The sequence below is a fragment of the Cetorhinus maximus genome, chromosome 7, assembly GCF_964194155.1.
Source record: "Cetorhinus maximus chromosome 7, sCetMax3.hap1.1, whole genome shotgun sequence".
In the NCBI taxonomy this organism is placed as follows: domain Eukaryota; kingdom Metazoa; phylum Chordata; class Chondrichthyes; order Lamniformes; family Cetorhinidae; genus Cetorhinus; species Cetorhinus maximus.
The window spans coordinates 78,741,457-78,762,986 of record NC_135885.1 but is presented as its reverse complement, the minus strand read 5'-3'; the positions used below and the strand labels follow the sequence as shown (position 1 = coordinate 78,762,986).

At 43.6% G+C, this 21,530-nt stretch overlaps 1 protein-coding gene across 1 annotated transcript in view; it reads right to left on the bottom strand.

The window, feature by feature from the left end:
• naalad2 (N-acetylated alpha-linked acidic dipeptidase 2) overlaps positions 1 to 21,530 on the bottom strand; it is a 241,323-nt gene that overhangs the window by 96,149 nt on the left and 123,644 nt on the right. The window contains exons 6-7 of the mRNA XM_078545757.1: positions 14,338 to 14,524; positions 1,888 to 1,975 (exon numbers count right to left, since the gene is read on the bottom strand). Coding sequence (XP_078401883.1) covers positions 1,888 to 1,975; positions 14,338 to 14,524 — 275 coding nt within the window. The remainder of the gene's footprint in view (positions 1 to 1,887; positions 1,976 to 14,337; positions 14,525 to 21,530) is intronic.

Below are 21,530 nucleotides of genomic sequence, written 5' to 3'. Positions count from 1 at the left end.
GGGAGAGTCGGGGCCAAAGCGCAGCAATTTCCCTGAGGCACAGAGGATTGAAAGACTGTAGCCAGCACCTCTGCAATTTCTAACTTTACTTCCCTCACAACCTAGATTGCACCCAATCCAGATGGGTGACGTGCCCACTTTAAGTACTGCTAGCATTTCTAGCGTTTCCTCTTTAACAACTGTTATGCCATCCGGAATTCTAATAACCTTGGTTTTTCCTGTAGCTTTGGCAAAGTCATTTCCCTGCTAAACACTGGTGCAAAGTACTCAGTAGTATCACAGGCATGTTTATTGCATCCACAGACAGATTTTGGTCCCTAGTTAGTTCCCTATTCCTCTGACAATCCTTTTACTATTAATATGTCTGTAAAAGACCTTTACATGCCCTTTTTTATTAGCTGTCAATCTATTCTTCTACTATCTTTTCAGCCCTTTCATTTGTTCCATCATTTCTCCTCTGTATTTTGATATTCAGCTTGATTCTACCTTGTATTATCAAGTTGAAATTAGTAATACCCCTTATTCTGCTTCATCTTACTCTTTGTAACAACTTTGTAATTCAGGGGTTTCAGGTTTTGATTACCCTCTCTTTCATTTATATGACATCTTTCATGATCTCAGGACATCCTATGTATTTCACAACCAATTACATTTTAAGTGTAGTTACTACGTAGAGAAATGCAATAGCCAATTTGCATACAGCAAGTATATGGTGGTCAAGATACTTTAATACTTTTCAAATTTACATTTTTTAATATTATAACTGGAATTTTATGGGCCTGGAAGCAGGCAGGCTGACAAAATGGCATGGAAAGGTATTGGGTGGTGTACCCAATGTCTTCCTGTCACCATGCCATTTTGCCAGAGGCGAGAAAGGTGACTTCTCACCCGGAGGCTAATTGAGCCACTTAAGTGGCCAATTGAAGACCTTTTCCCATCTCTGATGGCATTTTACCAGTGGCGGTTGGTGGTGGCAGAGGTCAGGAACACATGCAGAGACCACCAGCAAACCTTGGCAGCTTCACAGTAGGCTCCAGCGGGGAGATTGGGGGGGCTGCTCCTATTTGGGCACTTCTTGGTTCATGGAAGAGCCCCCCAATGGCAATGATGCCCCTGCAGTATTAGCACCGCCTGCCCTCCCTCCTTACTAGGGCAGGTCTGACATCCCAGGTCCTATTTAGTTTGCTGTGAGGATCCATGTCCATCGATGTGCCCTCATCCTCAAGGTGCAGTCGCAGCATTGGCCACTGCTAGCAATGGTGCTGCTCAGGCTGTTGAGCTGGCAGCACTCTGAATGGGCCTGCAGCTCTTCGGGGCAAGCTCCCATCCTTAATTTGATGGCAGCCCCGAGCGGTAGCTACTTAATTGCTGCTGTGGGTAAAATGCAACTCTAGGTTCCACCACCCACCACATTGGGTTGCCCACCACTTGGACCCCAGCAACAGGACTCCTGCTGTGTCCAAAAAGTCCTGGCCATTATGCCTGCAGAACAAAAATCTATAATTTCTAGTACTGAACATTATATGACAGAACGATGGAGTCTTTCTGTGATTTTAGAATATTCCTCCAGATGGTAATCCTGCTGTATCCTTTGATTTTGAAGCAGTATTTGATTAACAATACTTACAAGCGCGTGAAGAAATAGTGGAGTAGAATACAAAGCTAAACATACAAGCATTTTTCAGGAAGTAAATAACTGTGTTTTGGCTTAACAGGAGGATGTTAAATAGCACATGTGTGTGATGGTGAGGTGATTATCTTACAGAACCAGCAGTTCAGCAGGACTGGATAATAAATCAAAAGAGCATGAGTTCAAATCCTGCTATGGCAATTTAAGAATTTGAATTCAGTCTGAACAAAGCTAATATGCATTTTTAGACAACTTACCGCAGTAACTCCTCTGCATCTTCATAGCCTATTGGATGAACAGGAATTTTTGGAAGGCCAATGCCTTCATCCAATCTGAATGCATATTCTGAAGAGAAGAATGGAAAATGAAGTACATTACAAAAACACTTTCTTTGTAATACATTTGATCCATGTTAAGCTAATTTTGTGCAATCTGATGCTGTAAACATTCCTAAGAACTGGTGTGAAGCATCTACATGTGAATAATATAATTACTGCACTTTATTATTGCACTGTATTTTGTAATGCTGAACAAGATATCTCCGACTGTCATTATTACCTGAATGTCTACATCAGTCAAAGATCTCATTAATAACATACTTCGAATCAACCATACAATTACCATTCTGTATAGATATATACAAGTCTGTTGTTCAACAAGGTTGTTGAAAAATTTTAATAAAGACATTTTAAAACATTTTTTCTAAGTAGATCCAAACCAAAAGCCTAAACAAAAACAAAAACAGAATTACCTGGAAAAACTCAGCAGGTCTGGCAGCATCGGTGGAGAAGAAAAAAGTTGACGTTTCGAGTCCAATGACCCTTCAACAGAACTGAGTGTAGTTAGGAGAGGGGTGAAATATAAGCTGGTTTAAGGTGGGGGGCAGGGGGAGAGAAGTTGAGGGTGGGGTGGTTGTAGGGACAAGCAAGCAGTGATAGGAGCAAAAGCCTAAACGTCTGGTTTTCTATCGCCTTTACTGTTTCACTCTTATCTTAGGCTGGCACTTCAAAGTGAGCCAATATAAAGATTAGAAAAATAGTTTTACCAATGCTCAAAAGCATATCCAGAATTACCTTCTGCACTAATTTGCTATGCACTGCATGCAACATGAATTCAATGTTCCCATACAGTGATTAGTTTTACCAACATATATATTGCTCATATCCCATTTTCCTTTGAAAGTTACTATTCAATCCACGTCTATCACCCTTTCAGGCAATGGATTCCAACTTGCAATTTAAAAAAAATTATCCTCATCTCTCTTCAGTTTTTTTGACAATTATGTTAAATCTATGTCCTCCGGTTCCTGATCTATTAAAACCCCTCAAAATTTGAGTATCTTTATTAAATCTCCCCTTAACCATATCTGCTCCAAGGAGAACAACACCAGTTTCTCCAGTCGACCTTATTAACTGTAATCGCTAATCCCTGGTACCATTTCAAGTACATCTCCTCTGCAGCCTCACTTAGGCTTTGACAGCATTCCTAAACTGCGATACCTAGAATTGGACATAATTCTCGACCTAAGGGCTAACCAGTGATTTATAAAAGGTTTGGCATAACTCCTTGCTTTTATAGTCTATGCCTCTATTTATAAAGGCAAGGATCTAATAAGTTTTTTTCACATCTTTAATAAGTTGTTCTGCCACTTCAAAGATATGTGTACGTGAAACCCCAGCTCTCTCTGTGATGGGCTCTTAATTGCCATCAGAAATGGCTGAGCAAGCCACTGCCTTGTCTCAAAACCACTACAAAAAATTTGTAAGAATAAAATCAGACAATCAGGCACCAGCCTAGAAATGACAAAGGCATATTCTGACCAGTCAACACTTCAAAGCCCTCCTCACTAACATCCGGGATGAGAAAATGCTTGAAAAAATGAAATCCCTCCTCACATGGAGGACACACCCTACTACTCGGCTAAATGGGTTAGATAGGGTTCAGGTGAAGGGTGACTTAGAAATCCAAAGAGTAAAAGTCAAGGCAATAGAACAATATAACAATGTGGATAAGACAGGCAGAGTGTAATAAGAAGGGACGGAGGGTTTAACAGTAATAGTGTATCAGCGAGTAAGCCCATGCAGGAAATAGCAGTAAAGAAATAAAATTAAAAACTCTACCTGATTTTGTGGAGCATCCACAATAAGATTGATGAACTAGTGGCACAAATGTAAATAAATGGTTTCAATCTAATCGCCATTACTGAGCCATGGTTATAAGGTGACCAAGGTTGGGAAATAAGTGTTCCAGGTTACACATCTGTTACAAGAAACCCATCCTGCACGTTTGTAAGAAACAATAAACTTTATTTACAGACTCCAGATGAGGTTACATGCTTGTTCCAAAACCAAGGCTAAAAAGCTCCGCCCCTAAGATTTCCCACGTTTAGGAAAGATTCGTCTATACAGTCACATGATCTCCATAACAGTAAGAAATGGTTTAACTTACAACTACTACATTCCTCCCTCTTTAATTTTGTTTTACCCTCTTATTTACAAAAACATTTTAACCCATATTATATACAATTATATATAGTTCATGCCATTATAAATTTAGTCTTTGAGGAGGTTTTCAGATTCAGGTAGAGCGATGCAACTCTACAACTGGAGGTTCTTCCGCTGGATCGACTTGCACAGGAACTGCAGCATCAGGGACATCCTTAGACAATGGCAGTTCAGAATTATTCACTTCAACAGTAACATCTAGTATGTCTATTCTTTATCGATCTAGCACCTCAAGGTTCGAAATTATGACTTTGATTTCAGGTGGATTAACTGGCTGTTGGAGTCTTGATTTCTGAGATGATCCACGACTTTCCTAAAATCCTGTTTTTCACTTTGACTTGATATGATAAAGGTCCTGTTTCAGAGATGATTGTACCAGGGACCCATCTCCATCCAGTTGCAAAAGTTCATACAAAAACTGTCTCTCCCACAGTAAACTCTCGATCTTTAGTGTGAATGTCATGATTCTCTTTCTGACTACCCGGTTTCTCTCCACCTTCCGCTCTCAATTATGGAATATTAGACTCAATCCTGTATGAAGTCGGCCCTTCATTAACAATTCTGAAGGTGTTAAACCAATGGTCACATGAGGAGTTGTGCAATAGCTGAACAGAAATCTTGAAATTGATGTTTCTAACATTCCCTTTGATAGTTTCTTCATGCCTGTTTTAAAGATTTGTACTGCTGTTTCTGCTAACCCATTGGATGAGGGATGATACGGTGCTGTTCTGACATGTTTAATCTCATTTAGGTTCACGAATCTTTGGAATTCAGTGCTAGTGAAAGCTGACACAATGGGCTGAATTTTCCCCCCCGTCAGGGGCCAAGTTGAAGGGCGCACGCGCACAGGTGCGCTTCCAATCGGTGCCCCTGATTGGGGGCACGGCGCCATCTTACGTGGGCAGGCCAATTAAGGCCCACCCAGCGTGAAGTCTGCATAGAAGCGCTATGCGCTCCCTGTGCAGGCGGGGGGAATTCCCAAAATCGAGAGTGCGCTCTTTCGTGCATGCACACGAAAGAGCGCACTCATCTCCCTGAGGCTAAGTGCAGCCTCAGGGAGATTGGCTCTAAATGTTAAAACCCTGAAAATAGAAAAATAAAACTTTCCTAACGTCCCCTCATGTGACACTGTCACATGAGTTGGGACATGTCCATAATTTTTACAAAAACTTTATTAAAATTTTTAAAAACCTACATGAAACCTCATCCTGCCCTTGGATGAGGTTTCATGCTTTTTCTAATTCACGGCAGGGCTCCCGACCTGCCCGCCAACCTTAAGGTTGGACGGGCAGGTCCTATAATTACTTAACTGACTCTGTCAATGGCCTCAATTGGCCATTGACAGGTCGGCGGGCGCGCAGCTGATTTTGCTGCGCCCCTGCCTTCCTGAAAATTTAAATGGGGCGCAGTGACGTCAGGAGTTCCGCCCGACGTCACCGTGCGTCATTTTATGCGTCGGTGAGTAGGCTCCGCCCCCGCTCGCCGACATATAAAATCCTGCCCAATAACTTCAGGTAATCCATGAACATTGAAACTCTGGAGCAGTTTTTCAATGGCTGCACACAAAGTAGGTGATCTCATTTCAAACATGCCCATCCGCTTTGATTGTGCGTTGATAATTACCAGAAACATGGTACCTCGAAATGGACTTACATAGTCTATTTGTAGTCTAACCCAGGGTCGACTAGGCCACTCCCACGGATGCAGTGGAGCTGAAATGGGCAACTTCTGCTGTTGCTGACACTGGAGACAGTGTTTAACCATTTATTCTATACTGCCTATACCTGGTCGCCAGATACAACTTGGTGCGAGCATCTTCATTTTCGAAATACCAGGGTGCGCACTATGAAACGACTCTTGCTCCCCATAACAAGATACCATCCTGACAACTTAGTTCGGATCTACATGGTTTGTGATCTGACACTCTGGTGAAGGGTTGACTGTGCAAATATTGATGGAACTTCTTTACTCCATATATGATAGATAATCCCTCTTTTTTAATTTGTGAGTAACCTTTCTTGGCTGCAGAAAAGGTTCTGGATGCATATCCTATTGGTCTTTCAGATCCATCCTCCATCTTGTGTGACGATATTGCTCCCACTCAATAGGGAGATGCATCACAAGTGAGTATCGGTTTCTTGGACTGCACTAGCAGACACAACGAGTGTAAAAGTTTCTTGACTCTTGTGAAGGCTTCCTCTTGCCGTGCCTTCCAGGATCATCTGTGGTTGTTCTTCAATAATAAGTGTAAAGGGGCTAACACTGTAGATAGATTAGGCAAGAATCAACCGTCATTGTTTACCATGCCCAAAAAAGACTTGAACTCTGAGACGTTGGTAGGAGAGGGCTCTTCCTTGATTGCCCTGACTTTCTCTTCTAATGGATGCAACACTTGGGCATCCACTCAATGACCCAGATATGTAATGTCGTTTGCTTGGAAGGTGCACTTTTCTTTTTTTAAACAAACGCCAGCCTCTAAAAATCTCTTCAGAACCTCTTCCAGGTTTGCCTTATGTTCTGCTTCTGTGGATCATGTGTTTAGGATGTCATCCAGGTACACTATAACTCGGAAAGTCCTTATAATAAGCTTTCCATGGTTCTCTGGAAAATCGTACAGGCAGAAGACACACCGAAGGGTAGGCGTGGATATTGGTACAGGCCCTTGTGCTGGCTTATGGTGATATAATTTCTTGATGCGTTGTCCAGCTCGAACTGTTGATACGCATGGCTCATGTCCAGCTTAGTGTAGGTTCTTCCTCCTGCAAGTTTAGCATACAGATCTTCAATCTTTGGGATTGGGTATTTGTCTAATTTTGCAGCCTTGTTTACCGTTAATCTATAATCCCTGCAGACACAAATGGTTTGACCTGGTTTCATCACAGGGACTATGAGTGCCGCCCATTCTGAAAATTGGACTGGCTGTATTATTCCTAACTTCTCCAAACAACATTATTCCGCATCTAACTTTTGTTTTAGAGTGTAGGGCACAGGTCTTGCCTTAAAAAACCAGGATGTTGCTTTAGGGTCTAAGTATATTTCAGCATGTAGACCTTTGATTTTGCCCAACTCATTTCGGAATACTTTGTCATATTTTTTAGCAACTCTGGAATTCCTCCTGTCCTGACGTGTAAAATTTCCGACCAATTTAGTTTGATTTCTTTCAGCCAATCACGACCATAAGGCTAGCTCTTTCTGCTGTTACAACAATTATCGGCTGTCTGTTGCTTGTATGATACAAGTACAGAGGTGATGCCTTTCACCTGTATTTCTTCTCCTGTACATGTTTTTAACTGAGCAGCAGTTTTCTCCAAACTCAATGGCTGGGTACCTTCTCTGAGGTATTTAAAGATGTGTTCTCCCACCACTATGGTCGATGCTCCTGTGTCCACCTCCATGACCAGAGGTTTTCCATTTGCTTGACGTGTAACAGTGATTGGTTTAGTTTTCCTGGCCTTCAGATTGTGTAGGGAATAAGCATCAGCCTCAGTAACTTCTAACTCATCTATATTGTGCACTTCATTTAACTTGCCCTGAAGTCTCAATGGCTGCCTTGATCTAGTCCTGCACTGTTTAACAACATGCCCTTTTTTGTGGCAGTAAGTGGCATTCTGCCTCTTTAAATTAACAGACTTCGGGTGCATGATTTCCACCATAACGTTAACACTTTAACTCCTGGGTTACTGGTGAGCTGCTTCCAGCATTTCTTTTTGATTTTCTAGCGATAGGGGCCTTGTGCCGCTTTGAGGAAGCCTCCCTAATCTTCGCGCCACGTCCGGTGGCAGGTTCCCACCCTAGCTGCAAAATGGCACCATGTTGCACCTTCAGCAAAGCCTGCGAATCTCTCTCAGCACTCTCCATTGCTAGCGCCATCTCCACAGCGCGTTTCAGGTCTATCTCAACTTCTGCAAGCAAACGGTGCTGACTGGCGTCATCATTTATGCCACAAACCAAGCAATCTCACAACATATCGTTTATAGTATCACCGAAGTCACAGTGCTCTGTTAACTGTTTTAACTTTGCGATGTACATTGCGATCGACTCACTGGGGACCCTTGCTCAGGAGTTAAACTTGAATCTTTGCATGATCACTGAAGGCTTAGGCTGAAAATGTCCTTTCATGCAATCCACTAGCTTGTTGAAGGATCTGGAATTTGGCATGTTCAGAGCTGTCAAGCTATGGATTAGGTTATAGGTTTTGCTCCCGCAGACACAGGAGAATTGCCTTCTGTTCCTCCTCCAGCGTTATTTCGTTAGCTACAAAGTAGAAACCTAATCACTCAATGTATTAACTCCAGTCCTCGACGGATGAGTCATACGGGTCAATTCTACCAAAGAAAGCCATTGCTGGTGAGTATACTTCTTTTCTTCCTTCCCTTAAAGTATCGGAATACCCACAGTTGCGAGGCGAGGTGTTGCATCGGTACTATTTATCCTCGTCACTAATTGTAATAAACTTAGGAGTGGAAAACAGGTTTCAAGAAACAGTAAACTTTATTTACAGATTCTAGATGAGGCGACATGCTTGTTCCAAGGCCAAGGCTAAAAAGCTCCGCCCCTAAAATTCCCCGCACTTGGGAAGGATTCGTCTATACAGTCACATGGGGCAGAATTTTGCCCTTGATGGGCAGGTGGGCCCCACCGGCTCGGCAGCAGGCAGGCAGCTGATCGCCACCGCCGAAACGGGCCTCGCCGCCATTTTAAGTGGGCGGGCCAATTAAGGCCCACCCAGCGGGCCGCCCGACAGGAAGCGCTATGCACTTCCTGTGCGGAGGGTGAGGGATTCCCCAACTGTCAGAGTGCGCTCTTTCACGCATGCGCACGAAAGAGCGCACATCTCCCTGAGACTAAGTGCTGTGTCAGGGAGGTCAGTGAAAGGTTTATAAACTTCAAAAATAGAAAAATAAAAAAATTAACATGTCTCCCTCATGTGACAATGTCACATGAGATGGGACATGTTAATAAAAAGCACAGAAACTTTATTAAACTTTTTAAAAACAGACATGAAACCTTATCCTGCCAGTGGATGAGGTTTCATGTTTTTTCAGAAGCCCGCTGGGGCTCATGGCCTGCCCACCAACCTTAAGGTTGGACAGGCAGGGCCTTTAATTAGTTTAATTATCCTGTCAATGGCCTCAATTGGCCATTGACAGGTCAGCGGGCAGACAGCTGATCATGCTGTCCGGCCGCCTTCCTGAAGATTTACATGGGGCAGGATGACGTCGGGGGTTTCCCCCAATGTCATCCATCGTCATTTTCGCGTTGGCGAGCGGGCCCCGCCTCCAGCTCGCCGACTGAAAAATTCTGCCCATGGTCTCCATAACAGTAAGAAGCAGCAATTTACAATTATTACAACAACATTTCGAAAAGACAACAGAATGGAAAAGGAAAGTGAGTAGCCCTGGTAATTAAGGAAGACACAGGACATTAGTGAGAAAAGATCATGGCTCAGAAGGTCAGGAAGTAGAAACAGTACAGGTGGAGATTAGGGCCAACATTTTCCCCCCGTCGGCAGGGGGGGGTGGGGGAGTGTGGGAGTGGGCGTGGGCGGGCGGCCCTCCGATCAGCGCCCCCGTTCGGGTGCGCACCGCCATTTTACGTGGGTGAGCCAATTAAGTCCCGCCCAGCATGACGTCCGCCAGGAAGCGCAAAAGAGCGCACAGATCTCCCTGAGGCAAAGTGCTGCTTCAGGGAGATCGGTTCCAATGTAAAAGTTGAATTTCAGGTAATAAAAAAATTTCCCTGCCATGCCCCCTCATGTGACACTGTCACATGAGTTGGGACATGTTCATAACTCTTATTGAAAATTTATTGTTAAAATTTAAAAAACCCTTTTCATGAAACCTCATCCTGCCCGTGGATGAGGTTTCATGCTTTTTCCGAGGCCCACCTAGTCTCCTGGCCTACCTGCCAACCTTAAGGTTGGATGGGCAGGTCCATCAATCAGGTTAATTAGCTTCTTAATGGCCTTAATAGGCCGTTGACAGTTTGGCTGCGCGCCCGCCGAACTGAAAACCTGAATGACGCGGGGTGCCATCGGGACACATGCCCGACGTATCCCCGGGTCAGCGAGCGGGCCCCGCCTCCGCTCACCAACCAGAAAAATCTGCCCTAGGGATAGCGAGGGTCAGAAAATGCTGGTGGGAGTAGTTAATATGCCCCCCCCCCAATAGTAGTTAATGGGGAACTAACGTGGGGAATGAAGAATAGTAAAGACAATGAACAAATATTTTGTATCTGTCTTTACAGTAGAAGACGTAAGTTACTTACCAGAAATTAAAGTAATTACTGTGATATCAGCAGAGGAAAAGTAGAAAAGGAAAAGGAGAAACTTAAGGGACTGAAATCCAACAAATTCCCAAGACCTGATGGCCTACATCCAAGGGTTCTGCAGAGATAGTGAATTTGCTGGCTATGATTTTCCAGAATTCCCTTGATTCTAGAATGATCCCAGCAGATTACAAGTTAACACATGTAACACCACTATTAAAGAAAGGAGGGAGCGAGAAAACAGGGAACAACAGGTTAGGTTCCACCAGGGCCACTCGGCTCCTGACTTTATAAGATCACAAAGTCATAAGAAAAAGGAAGAGGAGCAGGCCATTCCACCCGTCGAGCCTGCTCTGCCATTCAATAAGATCACAGCTGATCTGATTATGGCCTTAACTCCACTTTCCTGTCTGTCCCCCATTACCCTGACTTTCTTGTTAATCAAAAATCTGTCCTACACAACCTTGAATATATTCACTGACCCAGCCTCTACTGCTCTCTAGGGAAGAGAATTCCAAAGACTAATGACCCTCTGAGAGAAGCAATTCCTACTCATATCCATCTTAAATAGGATACCCTTTATTTTTAAACTGTGCTCCCTAGTTCTATATTCCCCCACAAGAGAAAACATCCTCTCAGCATCTACGCTGTCAAGCATCCTCAGAATCTTGTATGTTTTAATAAGATCACCTTTCATTCTTCTAAACTCCAAGAGTATAGGCCCAACCTGCTCAACATTTCCCCATAAGATAATACCTTCATTCCAGGAATCAGTCTGGTGAATCTTCTCTGAGCTGTTTCCAATGCAAATATATCCTTCCTTAAGTAAGGAGAGCAAACCTGTACATAGTGCTCCAGGTGTGTCTCACCAATGTCCTGTATAGCTATATCAAGATTATACACCATCCCCATTACAATAAAGGCCAACATTCCATTTGCCTTCCTAATTACTTGTTGTTCCAGCATGCTAATTTTTTGTGATTCATGTTTAAGGGCACCCAGATCATTTGCATTGAAAGGGTCAAACTTGAAACTAACAAGTGTTTTAGTAAAAACAGGACATGAGCTAAAAAAGCAGAACTGGAGAGTAGCAGATATGCTTAAGGCAGGATAAGGAACAAACAAGCTAGTGGGACAAAGGACAAGGCCAGGGAGCGGGTGTTGAGATCAGTGTGGCCTAGAATGCACAATCAGCAAGGCTTGGCAGCTCTGCATGGATGAGACCAATGCTTGATGTATGTACACATGGGAAACAAGTAACTGAGACTGGAGACATCTGTTTAAGCATGTGATTGTAAATTAACAAGATTAGAATATGTGTAAGTGACCAAAGATGCATATAAGGAGTGAAAACTTGTAACTTTTTCTTCCATCTGAAAATGACCCATTTATTGTGATTTTCTGTTTTTTGTAAGTTAGCCAATCCTCTATCAATGTTAATATATCACCCCCAATGCCATGAGCTCTTATCTTGTGCATTAACCTTTTATGCAGGACCTTATTGAATGCCTTCTTGAAATTCAAATACACTACATCTACTGGTTCTCCTTTATCCACCTGCTCGTTATATTCTCAAAGAATACTAATAAATTTGTAAAACCCTGTTTCCCTTTCACAAAAACCATGTTGACTCTGCCTGGTTATATTATGATTTTCTAAATGTCCTGCAACTATCTCCTTAATAATGGATTCTAGCATTTTTCCAATGACAGATGTTAGACTAACTGGCCTATAGTTTCCTCCTTTCTGTCTCCCTTGTTTCATGAATAGTGGTGTTACATTTGCAGCTCTCCAAACTGCTGGGACTTTTCTACAATCCAGGGAATTTTGAATGATTACAACCAATGCATCCACTATCTCTGCAGCCACTTCCTTTAAGATCCTAGGATTCAGGCCATTGGGTCCAGGCGACTTGTTAGCTTTTAGTCCTATTAGTTTTCCCAGTACTTTTCCTCTAGTGATCATGGTTGTTTTAAGTGCCTCCCTCCCTTTTGTCCCCTGCTTTCTACTATTCTTGGGATACTTTTTGTGTCTTCTGCTGTGAAGACAGATATAAAATACTTGTCCGAAGTCTCTGCCATTTCCTTGTTTCTCATTATTAATTCCCAGTCTCACCCTCTAATGGATCAATGCTCACTTTAGCTACTCTTTTCTTTTCGATATACTTGTAGAAGTTTTAACTGCCTGTTTTAATATTTCTTGTGAGTTTTCTCTCATACTCCAATTTCTCCCTCTTGATTTTCTTTTAGTTATCCTTTGCTGGTTTCTAAAATATTCCTAATCTTCTAGCCTATTGCCAGTCTTAGCAGCATTGTACATCTTTTCTTTCAATTTGGTACCATCTTTAACTTCCTTAGCTGACCACAGATGGTACATCCTTCTGATAGAAAATCAGAGAAAAATCCTTAAATTCTGCCTTTTTATAATTTTTCCTTATTCTGACCCTATTTGCTGGTGCACTCTTATGTTTGTGCACTCTGTCCTTTCCTGTCACACTCTGGTCATCACTACCTGTGTCACTACCCTGCACTATTACCTCATCCTTTCTCTTTAACTTTCCAAATCTCTCTCATGTGAACCTTCCCCTCTACTATTTAGTTTCAAGCCCTTCCTACAGCCCTGGTTATAGAATTCACCAGTACGCTGGTCCATGCACAGTTCAAGAGAAGGCTGTCCAAGTGGTACGATTCGTACTTGTGCCAATGGTCTATAAATCGAAACCCATTTCTCCCATGACAATCTTTGGGCCACGCATTCAACTCTTTGCTCTTGTTTACCACATTATAGCCTTGGTCAAAACATGACAAAGAAGCCAAACTCAAGAAAGTGGTTAGTGAGTGCCCGTCCTTGACACCATGGCAGCATTTGACCAAGTGTGGCATCAAGGAGCCCTCGTAAACTTAAAGTCAATGGGAATCAGGGGGAAAGCTCTCCACTGGTTGGAGTTGTACCTAGCATAAAGGAAGATGGTTGTGGTTGTTGAAGATCAATCATCTCAGTACTGAGACCATGCCGAGGGAGTGTCTCGGAATAGTGTCCTGGGTTGGCCACCAACCCAGCAACATCAGGCAATTTGCCATTTAGAGTCAGTGCATCACCAGCCCTCGGATAAGGTCCCGGGAGGGGAAGTTGCCGAAGGTGCAATAGTGAGTTGGGGAGGAATGCGATCAGAAGGGAGGGAGCTAAGCAGGACCCATCAATGATTTGCATTGCAGTGGAGCCGAGAGGAGCAAGAAAGCAGCTTAAGATTGTTACGAGAGACTATGGGTTTGAGATGTTATGCACTGACTAGCCCTCTTATCTTTATTTACTCTGAGTGATTTTATAATGCTCTAGATTTGAAGCCCATAATCATGGTAGCATGAAATTTTATGTTTATACAAAATTGATCACTTCCATTACAAGCTCAACTTCAAACTGATATATTTTACAAAGGTAGCTCAATGTTTTGTGAGTGACACTGCTTTTTCAGGATAACAGGATATTCATAATTATTAGGAAATCAATAGTTTTGAGTGCTATTTCATGTTAATTTCAGTAGGAAGAAACCATCCAAGCGACTTACAGTCTTTGTTGTGTACTATTTGGATTCCATTGAAGAAAATATCTATCCAAGGTTAACAGCACCTACAATTAAAGTCACGCTCATTTCCCATTAATGCAGAGTTTATGCAGATCCATAGGAGCAAAAATAATTTTAGTCTGAAAGTAAATTGATCAACTCAAAGTGAACAAAGCACAGTCCCAATATTGCACAAAATCATTTTGCTTTACTTAGGTTTGACAAAGAATATGGTTAAAAGTTGTTTGAATATTTTCATGGTGACAGCGGTAACATTGAGTAAGATGATTTTATGGTTACACCATGTAAAATCTGCTCTGTAAAGATCAGTTGTTACCTTACTCAAGAATATGGATGTTTGCTACAGTACGTACCATTAGCTGGAAAGCCTGGGGTTAGAGGGTCACCAGCTCCATTCAGGTTTAAAATGTTTCCACGTTGGACTCCACTTCCAGGGAGATTCCAGCCTTCTGGGTACGGGTGCACTCCTGGTGCACAATAATCAGCAGGATCTGAGAAAAAGATGAGTCCTTTAGCACCTGCATTCATTGCATTCTTAACCTAGTGAACAGGAAGAAAGATATAATTAAGCCAAACTAAAAATACAAGTTACACTTTAAAAAATGCTTTATCTGTACAAGGACAGAAACAGTTGAGATACATTTACACAAAGTAAGTAATCGACAAAGTTATTCTCACTGTCATGCGGAGGTTTGTTCAATGTCCCAATATTCATGTCATTCAATATTGGGGCAGGGTTTGGGAATTGTTCCACCACCTACCCTATCTGATCAGAACAAATTTGAAAATAGAAGTGGAACTAGTTGTAGCAGAATCACATCTAAACTCCAAATAGGACAGCAACCACACTGGAAAATCAAATGTGAGTCAATATTCTTAGAACATCCAGGAATCTCTTGCTCCAGATATTCACTAATTCTGCCTGGTTGGATGTCAGGATAAATTCACACACAAGCTGCTTTTTTTATATTCTTTTAAAGGATGTGGATGTCGCTGGCTAGTCTAGCATTTATTGCTCATCCCTAATTGCTCTTGAGAAGGTGCTGGTGAGCCATCTTCTTGAACCGCTGCAGTCCCTGTGGTGGAGATACACCCACAGTGCGGTTAGGAAAGTAGCTCCAGGATTTTGACCCAGAGATAGTTAAGGAACAGGGATATAGTTCCCAAGTCAGGATGGTGTGTGGCTTGGAGAGGAACTTGCAGGTGGTGTTCCCCTGCACCTGCTGCCCTTTTCCTTGTAAGTGGTCGAGGTTGTGGTTTTGGAAGGTGATGTCAAAGATGCCTTGAGTTGCCACAGTGCATCTTGTAGACACTGCTGCCACTTTGCATCAGCGGTGGAGGGAGTGAATGTTTTAAGATGGTGGATAGAGTGCCAATCAAGAGGGCTGCTTTGTCCTGGATGGTGTTGAGCTTCCTAAGTGTTGTTAGAGCTGCATTCATCTAAGCAATTGGAGAAGACTGGAGATGAGTTGCTTGGCACAGAGTTCCCCATGTGGTGTAGGTACACCCACAGTGCTGTCAGGAAGGGAGGTCCAGGATTTTGACCCAGCGACAGTGAAGGAACGGTGATATATTTCCAAGTCAGGAAGGTGATTGACTTGGAGGGGAACTTCCAGATGTTGGTGTTCCCATCTATCTGCTGCCCTTGTCCTTCTAGGTGGTAGCGGTTGTAGGTTTGGAAGGTGCTGTCAAAGGAGCTTTGGTGAATTCCTAAAGTTCATCTTGTAAATGGTACACACTGCTGCTACTGTGCGTCGGTGGTGGAGGGAGTGAATGTTTGTGGATGTGGTGCCAATCAAGTGGGCTGCTTTGTCCTGGATGGTGTCAAGCTTCTTGAGTGTTGTGGGAGCTGCACTCATCCAGGCAAGTGGGGAGTGTTCCATCACACTTCTGATTTGAGCCTTGTAAGATGGTGGACAGGCTTTGGGGAGTCAGGTGAGTTACTTGTCACACGATTCCTAGCCTCAGACCTGTTCTTGTAGTCACAGTATTTATATAGCTAGTCGAGTTCAGTTTCTGGGCAATGGTAACCCACAGGATGTCGATAGTGGGGGATTCAATGACGATAATGCCTTTGAACATCAAAGGGCGATGGTTGGATTCTCTCTTGTTGGAGATGGTCAATGCCTGGTGCTTGTGTGGCACGAATGTTACTTGTCACTTGTCCGCCCAAGCCTGGATATTGTCCAAGTCTTGCTGCATTTGGACATGGACTGCTTCAGTTTATGAGCAGTCGCAAATGGTGCTGAACATTGTGCAATCATCAGCAAACATCCCCACTTCTGACCTTATGTTGGAAGGAAGGTCATTGATGAAGCAGCTGAAGATAGTTGGGCCGAGTACACTATCCTGAGGAACTCCTGCAGTGATGTCCTGGAACTGAGATGATTCACCTCCAACAACAACAGCCATTTTCCTTTGTGCTGGTATGACTCCAACCAGTGGAGAGTTTTCCCCCCGATTCCCATTGACTCCAGTTTTGCTAGGGCTCCTTGATGCCACCCTTGGTCAAATGCTGCCTTGATGTCAAGGGCAGTCACTCTCACCTCACCTTGGGAGTTCAGCTCTTTTGTCCATGTTTGACCCAAGGCTGTAACGAGGTCAGGAGCTGAATGGCCCTGGCAGAACCCAAATGGGCGCAAGTGAGCAGGTTATTACTAAGCAAGTGCCGCTTGTCGGTGACCCCTTCCATCACTTTACTGATGCTCCAGAGTAGACTAATGGGGCGGTAATTGGCTGGGTTGGATTTGTCCTGCTTTTTGTGTACAGGGCATACCTGGGCAAATTTCCACATAACTGGGTAGATGCCAGTGTTGTAACTCTACTGGAACGGCTAGGCTAGGGGCACAGCAAGTACTGGAGCACAAGTCTTCAGTACTATTACCAGAATGTTGTCAGGGCCCACAGCCTTTGCAGTATCCAGTATCTTCAGCCATTTCTTGATATCACGTGGAGTGTATCGAATTGGCTGAAGACTGGCATCTCTGATGCTGGGGACCTCCGGGGGAGGCTGAGATGGATCATCCATTCGGCACTTCTGGCTGAGGATTGTAGCAAATGCTTCAGCTTTATCTTATGAAACTGATATGCTGGGCTTCTCTATCATTAAGGACAGGGATATTTGTGGACCCTCCTCCTCCAGTGAGTTGTTTAATTGTCCACCGCCATTCATGACTGGATGTCGCAGGGCTGCAGAACCTAGATCTGATCTGTGGGTTGTGGGATTGCTTAGCCCGGTCTATCATTTGCTGCTTATGCTGTTTGGCATGCCAGTAGTCCTGTGTTATAGCTTCACCAGGTTGACACCATTTTTTGGGTATGCCTCGTGTTGCTCCTGGCATGCCCTCCTGCACTCTTCATTGAACAAGGGTTGATCCCCTGGCATGATGGTAATGGCAGAGTGGGGGGCATGTCAGGCCACAAGGCTACAGATTGTGTTCAAGTAAAATTCTGCTGCTGCTGCTGATGGCCCACAGCAGCTCATGGATGCCCAGTCTTGAGTTGCTAGATCCGTTCGAAATCTATCCCATTTAGCACAGTGGCAGTGCCACACAACACGATGGAGGGTATCCTCAATGTGAAGATGGGACTTTGTCTCCACAACAACTGTGCAGTGGTCACTCCTATCACTACAGTCATGGACAGATGTATCTGCGGCAGGCAGGTTGGTGAGGATGAGGTTGAGTATGTTTTTCCCTCTTGTCGGTTCCCTCACCACCTGCTGCAGACACAGTCTAGCAGCTATGTCATTTAGGAATTGGTCAGCTTGGTCAGTAGTGGAGCTACTGAGCCACTCTTGGTGATGGACATTGAAGTCCCCCACCCAGGGTATATTCTGCACCCTTGCCATACTCAGTGCTTCCTCCAAGTGGTGTTCAACGTGGAGCATTGATTCATCAGTTGAGGGAGGGCGGTACGTGGTAATCAGCAGGAGGTTTCCTTGCCCATGTTTGACCTGATGCCATGAGACTTCATGGGTTCTGGCATTGATGTTGAGGACTTCCAGGGCAACTCCCTCTCGACTGTATACCACTGTGCCACCATCTCTGTTAGGCCTGTCCTGCCAGTGGGACAAGACAGACCCAGGGATGGTGATGGTGGTATCTGGGATATTATCTATAAGGTATGATTCTGTCCGGATGACTATGTCAGGCTGCTGCTTGACTAATCTGTGAGACAGCTCTCCCAATTTCGGTCCTAGCTCCCAGATATTAGTAAGGAGGATTTTGTAGGGTCGACAGGGCTGAGGTTGCCATTGTCGTTTCCGGTGTCTAGGTTGATGCTGGGTGCTCCATCCGGTTTCATTCCATTTTTGTGACTTTGTAGTGGTTTGTTACAACTGAGTGGCTTGCTAGGCCATTTCATAGGGCACTTAAGAGCTTAAGAGTCAACCACATTGCTGTGGGTCTGGAGTCACGTGTAGGCCAGACCAGGTAAGAATGACAAATTTCTTTCCCTAAAGGACATTAGTGAACCAGGTGGGTTTTTACAACAATCGACAATAGTTCCATGGTCATCATTAGACTTTTAATTCCATATTTTTATTGAATCCCGTGGCGGGATTCGAACCCAGAGCATTACTCTGGGTCTCTGGATTACTAGTCCAACACCATCCCCCTAAGTTATGATAGAGGAAAGGTCATTCATAAATCAACTGAAGATGATTCAGCCTAGGACACTAACCTGAGGAACTCCTGCAGTGATGTCCTGGAACTGAGATGATTGACCTCCAACAACCACAGCCATCTTTCTCTATGCCAGGTATGACTCCAACCAGTGCACAGATTTCCCCCGATTCCCATTGATTTCAGTTTTGTAAAAGCTCCTTGATGCCACACTCAGTCAAGAGCTGCCTTGCTGTCAGGGGCAGCCACTCTCACCCCACCTCTTGAGTTCAGCTCTTTTGTCCATATTTGAACGAAAGCTGTAGTGAGGTCAGGAGCTGCGTAGCCCTGGCGGAACCTAAACTGAGCATTAGTGAGCAGGTTATTGCTGTGTAAGTGCTGCTTGGTAGCAATATCGATGATACCTTCCATCACTTTACTGATGTTCAAGAATAGACTGAAGGAGCGGTAATTGACCAGGTTGGATTTATCCTGCCTTTTGTGGACAGGACATACCTGGGGAAATTTCCACATTACCGAGTAGATGCCAAAGTTGTAGCTGTACTGGAACAGTTGGCTAGGAGCCCAACTAGTTCTGCAGCACAGATCTTCAGTACTAATGCTGGAATGCTGTCAAGGCCCATGGCCTTTGCAGCATCTTCCACAGTACAAAGTTTTTTCAAGCATTTTTCTTCTGTTCTGAACTTAAATTCAATTCTTTCCCACAGCGACCCAAACTGAGCTTCAGGATATAACCTTGTCCCAGTGCTCTTCATTGGTAACAGAACTGTCAGCCTCGACTTCCAAAATTCTCTCCCTAATCCTTTGGCTTGTTATGTCCCTCCCTAACTTGCAAAGTCTTAAAACCTACTTTTGCCCCTGCACCTTTAGCCAACTCTCCAAATTCCTCTATCATTTGGGCCATCTCTTTCAGCATGTTATTTACACTGATGGTGTTGCTGCTGTTTTCCTGTCTCCCTGAACATCATCCCTGCCTCTCTGATCCACCATCACTGATAGCAGATTACCTACTCTCTGACCTCTGTTGATGCTGCTCTATGACTGACTGCTGGGGATGAGAGAGAGAGAGAGAGACAGAGAAAGAGAGTACCCCAAGTCAGGATTTTCCCAAAAAGGATGAAAGGAATATTCATTGAGACCTTTTGGAAGATCAATCATTCATGTGCCAATATTAAAAGTAGTCTGGATCTGGAAAATTTTGCAGCTGCCAAGTCTCATTTCCAGATCTGCAGTGAGCAACTAAACTTCCTTTCATGTGGTGCAAACTGGTATTGGTGCATACCAATTCAAATTAGCAAATTGACTCACGGGCCTTCAAAGCTCAGTGAAGCCATGAGAGACAAGACTTCAACAGGAGACATCATCATAATGGTTTGAGCTCTTGGCAAGTTTTTTTTTCAATCATTCTTGGGACATGGATGCCACTAACAAGTCCAGAATTTATTGTCCACCCAGGCAGTGGTGAGTTGCCCTCTTTTACCCCTGCAGTCAATGTGGTGAATATACTCCTACAATGCTGTTCCAGGATTTTGACCCAGCAATTGGTCTCCAACAATCACAACTACCTTAGTTTGTGCTACATATGACTCCAAACCAGTGGAGAGTTTCCCACCTGATTCCCATTGACTTCAGCTTTACTAGGGTTCTTTGGTGCCACAATTGGTCAAATGTTGACTTAATGTGGGCAGACACTCTCACCTCACCTCTGGAATTCAGATCTTTTGTCCATATTTGGACTAAAGTTGTAATGAGGTCTGGAATAGAGTGGTCCTGCCATAACGCAAATGGAGCATCAGTGAGCAAAGTATTGGTAGGAACATACTTCTTTATAGCAATGTTGACAACTCCTTCCTTCACTTTGCTGATGAATGAGGGTAAGCTGATAGAATGGCAATAAAAACAGAAAAAGCTGGAAATAACTCAGCAGGTCAGGTAGATTTCCAGCATCCGCAGTATTGTGTTTTTCTGATAGAATAGTAATTGGCCGCACTGGACTTTTCTTGCTTTTTGTAAACAGGACATACCTGGGCAATTTTCAGTATTGTTGGGTAGATGCCAATGATGTGGTTTTACTGGAACTGCTAGGCTAAAGGTATGGCTAGTTCTGGAACACAGATCTTCAGCACTACTGCTATCAGGACAGATAACCTTAGCTTTGTCAAGTTTACTTAGCTGTTTCTTGTTATCACATAGAATGAATCGAATTGGCTGAAGACAGGTAACTGTGATGGTGGGGATTTCAGAAGGAGGCTACTCGCACTTCTGGTTCAATATGCAATGCAAAATCTTTTCATTTGCTTGTCATTTGCACACATGTCATCATTGAAACATCGAGGATGCATACGACCATGGAATGCAGTTACTCCAGCCTGGGGGCTTCTTCAGCTTTTGGGAAATGTGTTCCTGCTGTTCTTATCCAGATACATTGTAAGTGTGGAAAGAATCATTGATCTATGGGCCATCTCTTCTGTGCTCATACTTTCCTAATCCATTTATTTTATACCCTTGTGGGGCATAAATATCACCATAGTTATAATACAACTTTAGCTGTAGGTTGTGAGGAGCACCAAAAGCCATGTTCATGTCATCCCAAGACTTTGCTCATCCCTTGGATTGATAGTGAAGTGATTTTTAACACTATTCTTATACAGAGCTTTCTTAGCCTTTGAGGAAGCTACTGGAGCAAAATAATATATTTTAAGAAATTATTTTTAAACTGTATGTACGGAAGCAGTGGTCTTCATACATGTGTTTGCTTTAAATTAAAGTTGTGAAACATTTTAAAACTGTAAAATCAATCTGGTCATTGCAGCTAGTTCAACATTCTGGAACTTACTGCCTAACAGCATTGGAGGGGGCACTTTCATGACATGCTGCAGTCGTTCAAGAATGTCCATCACCAGCTTCCAGAGTAATGAGGC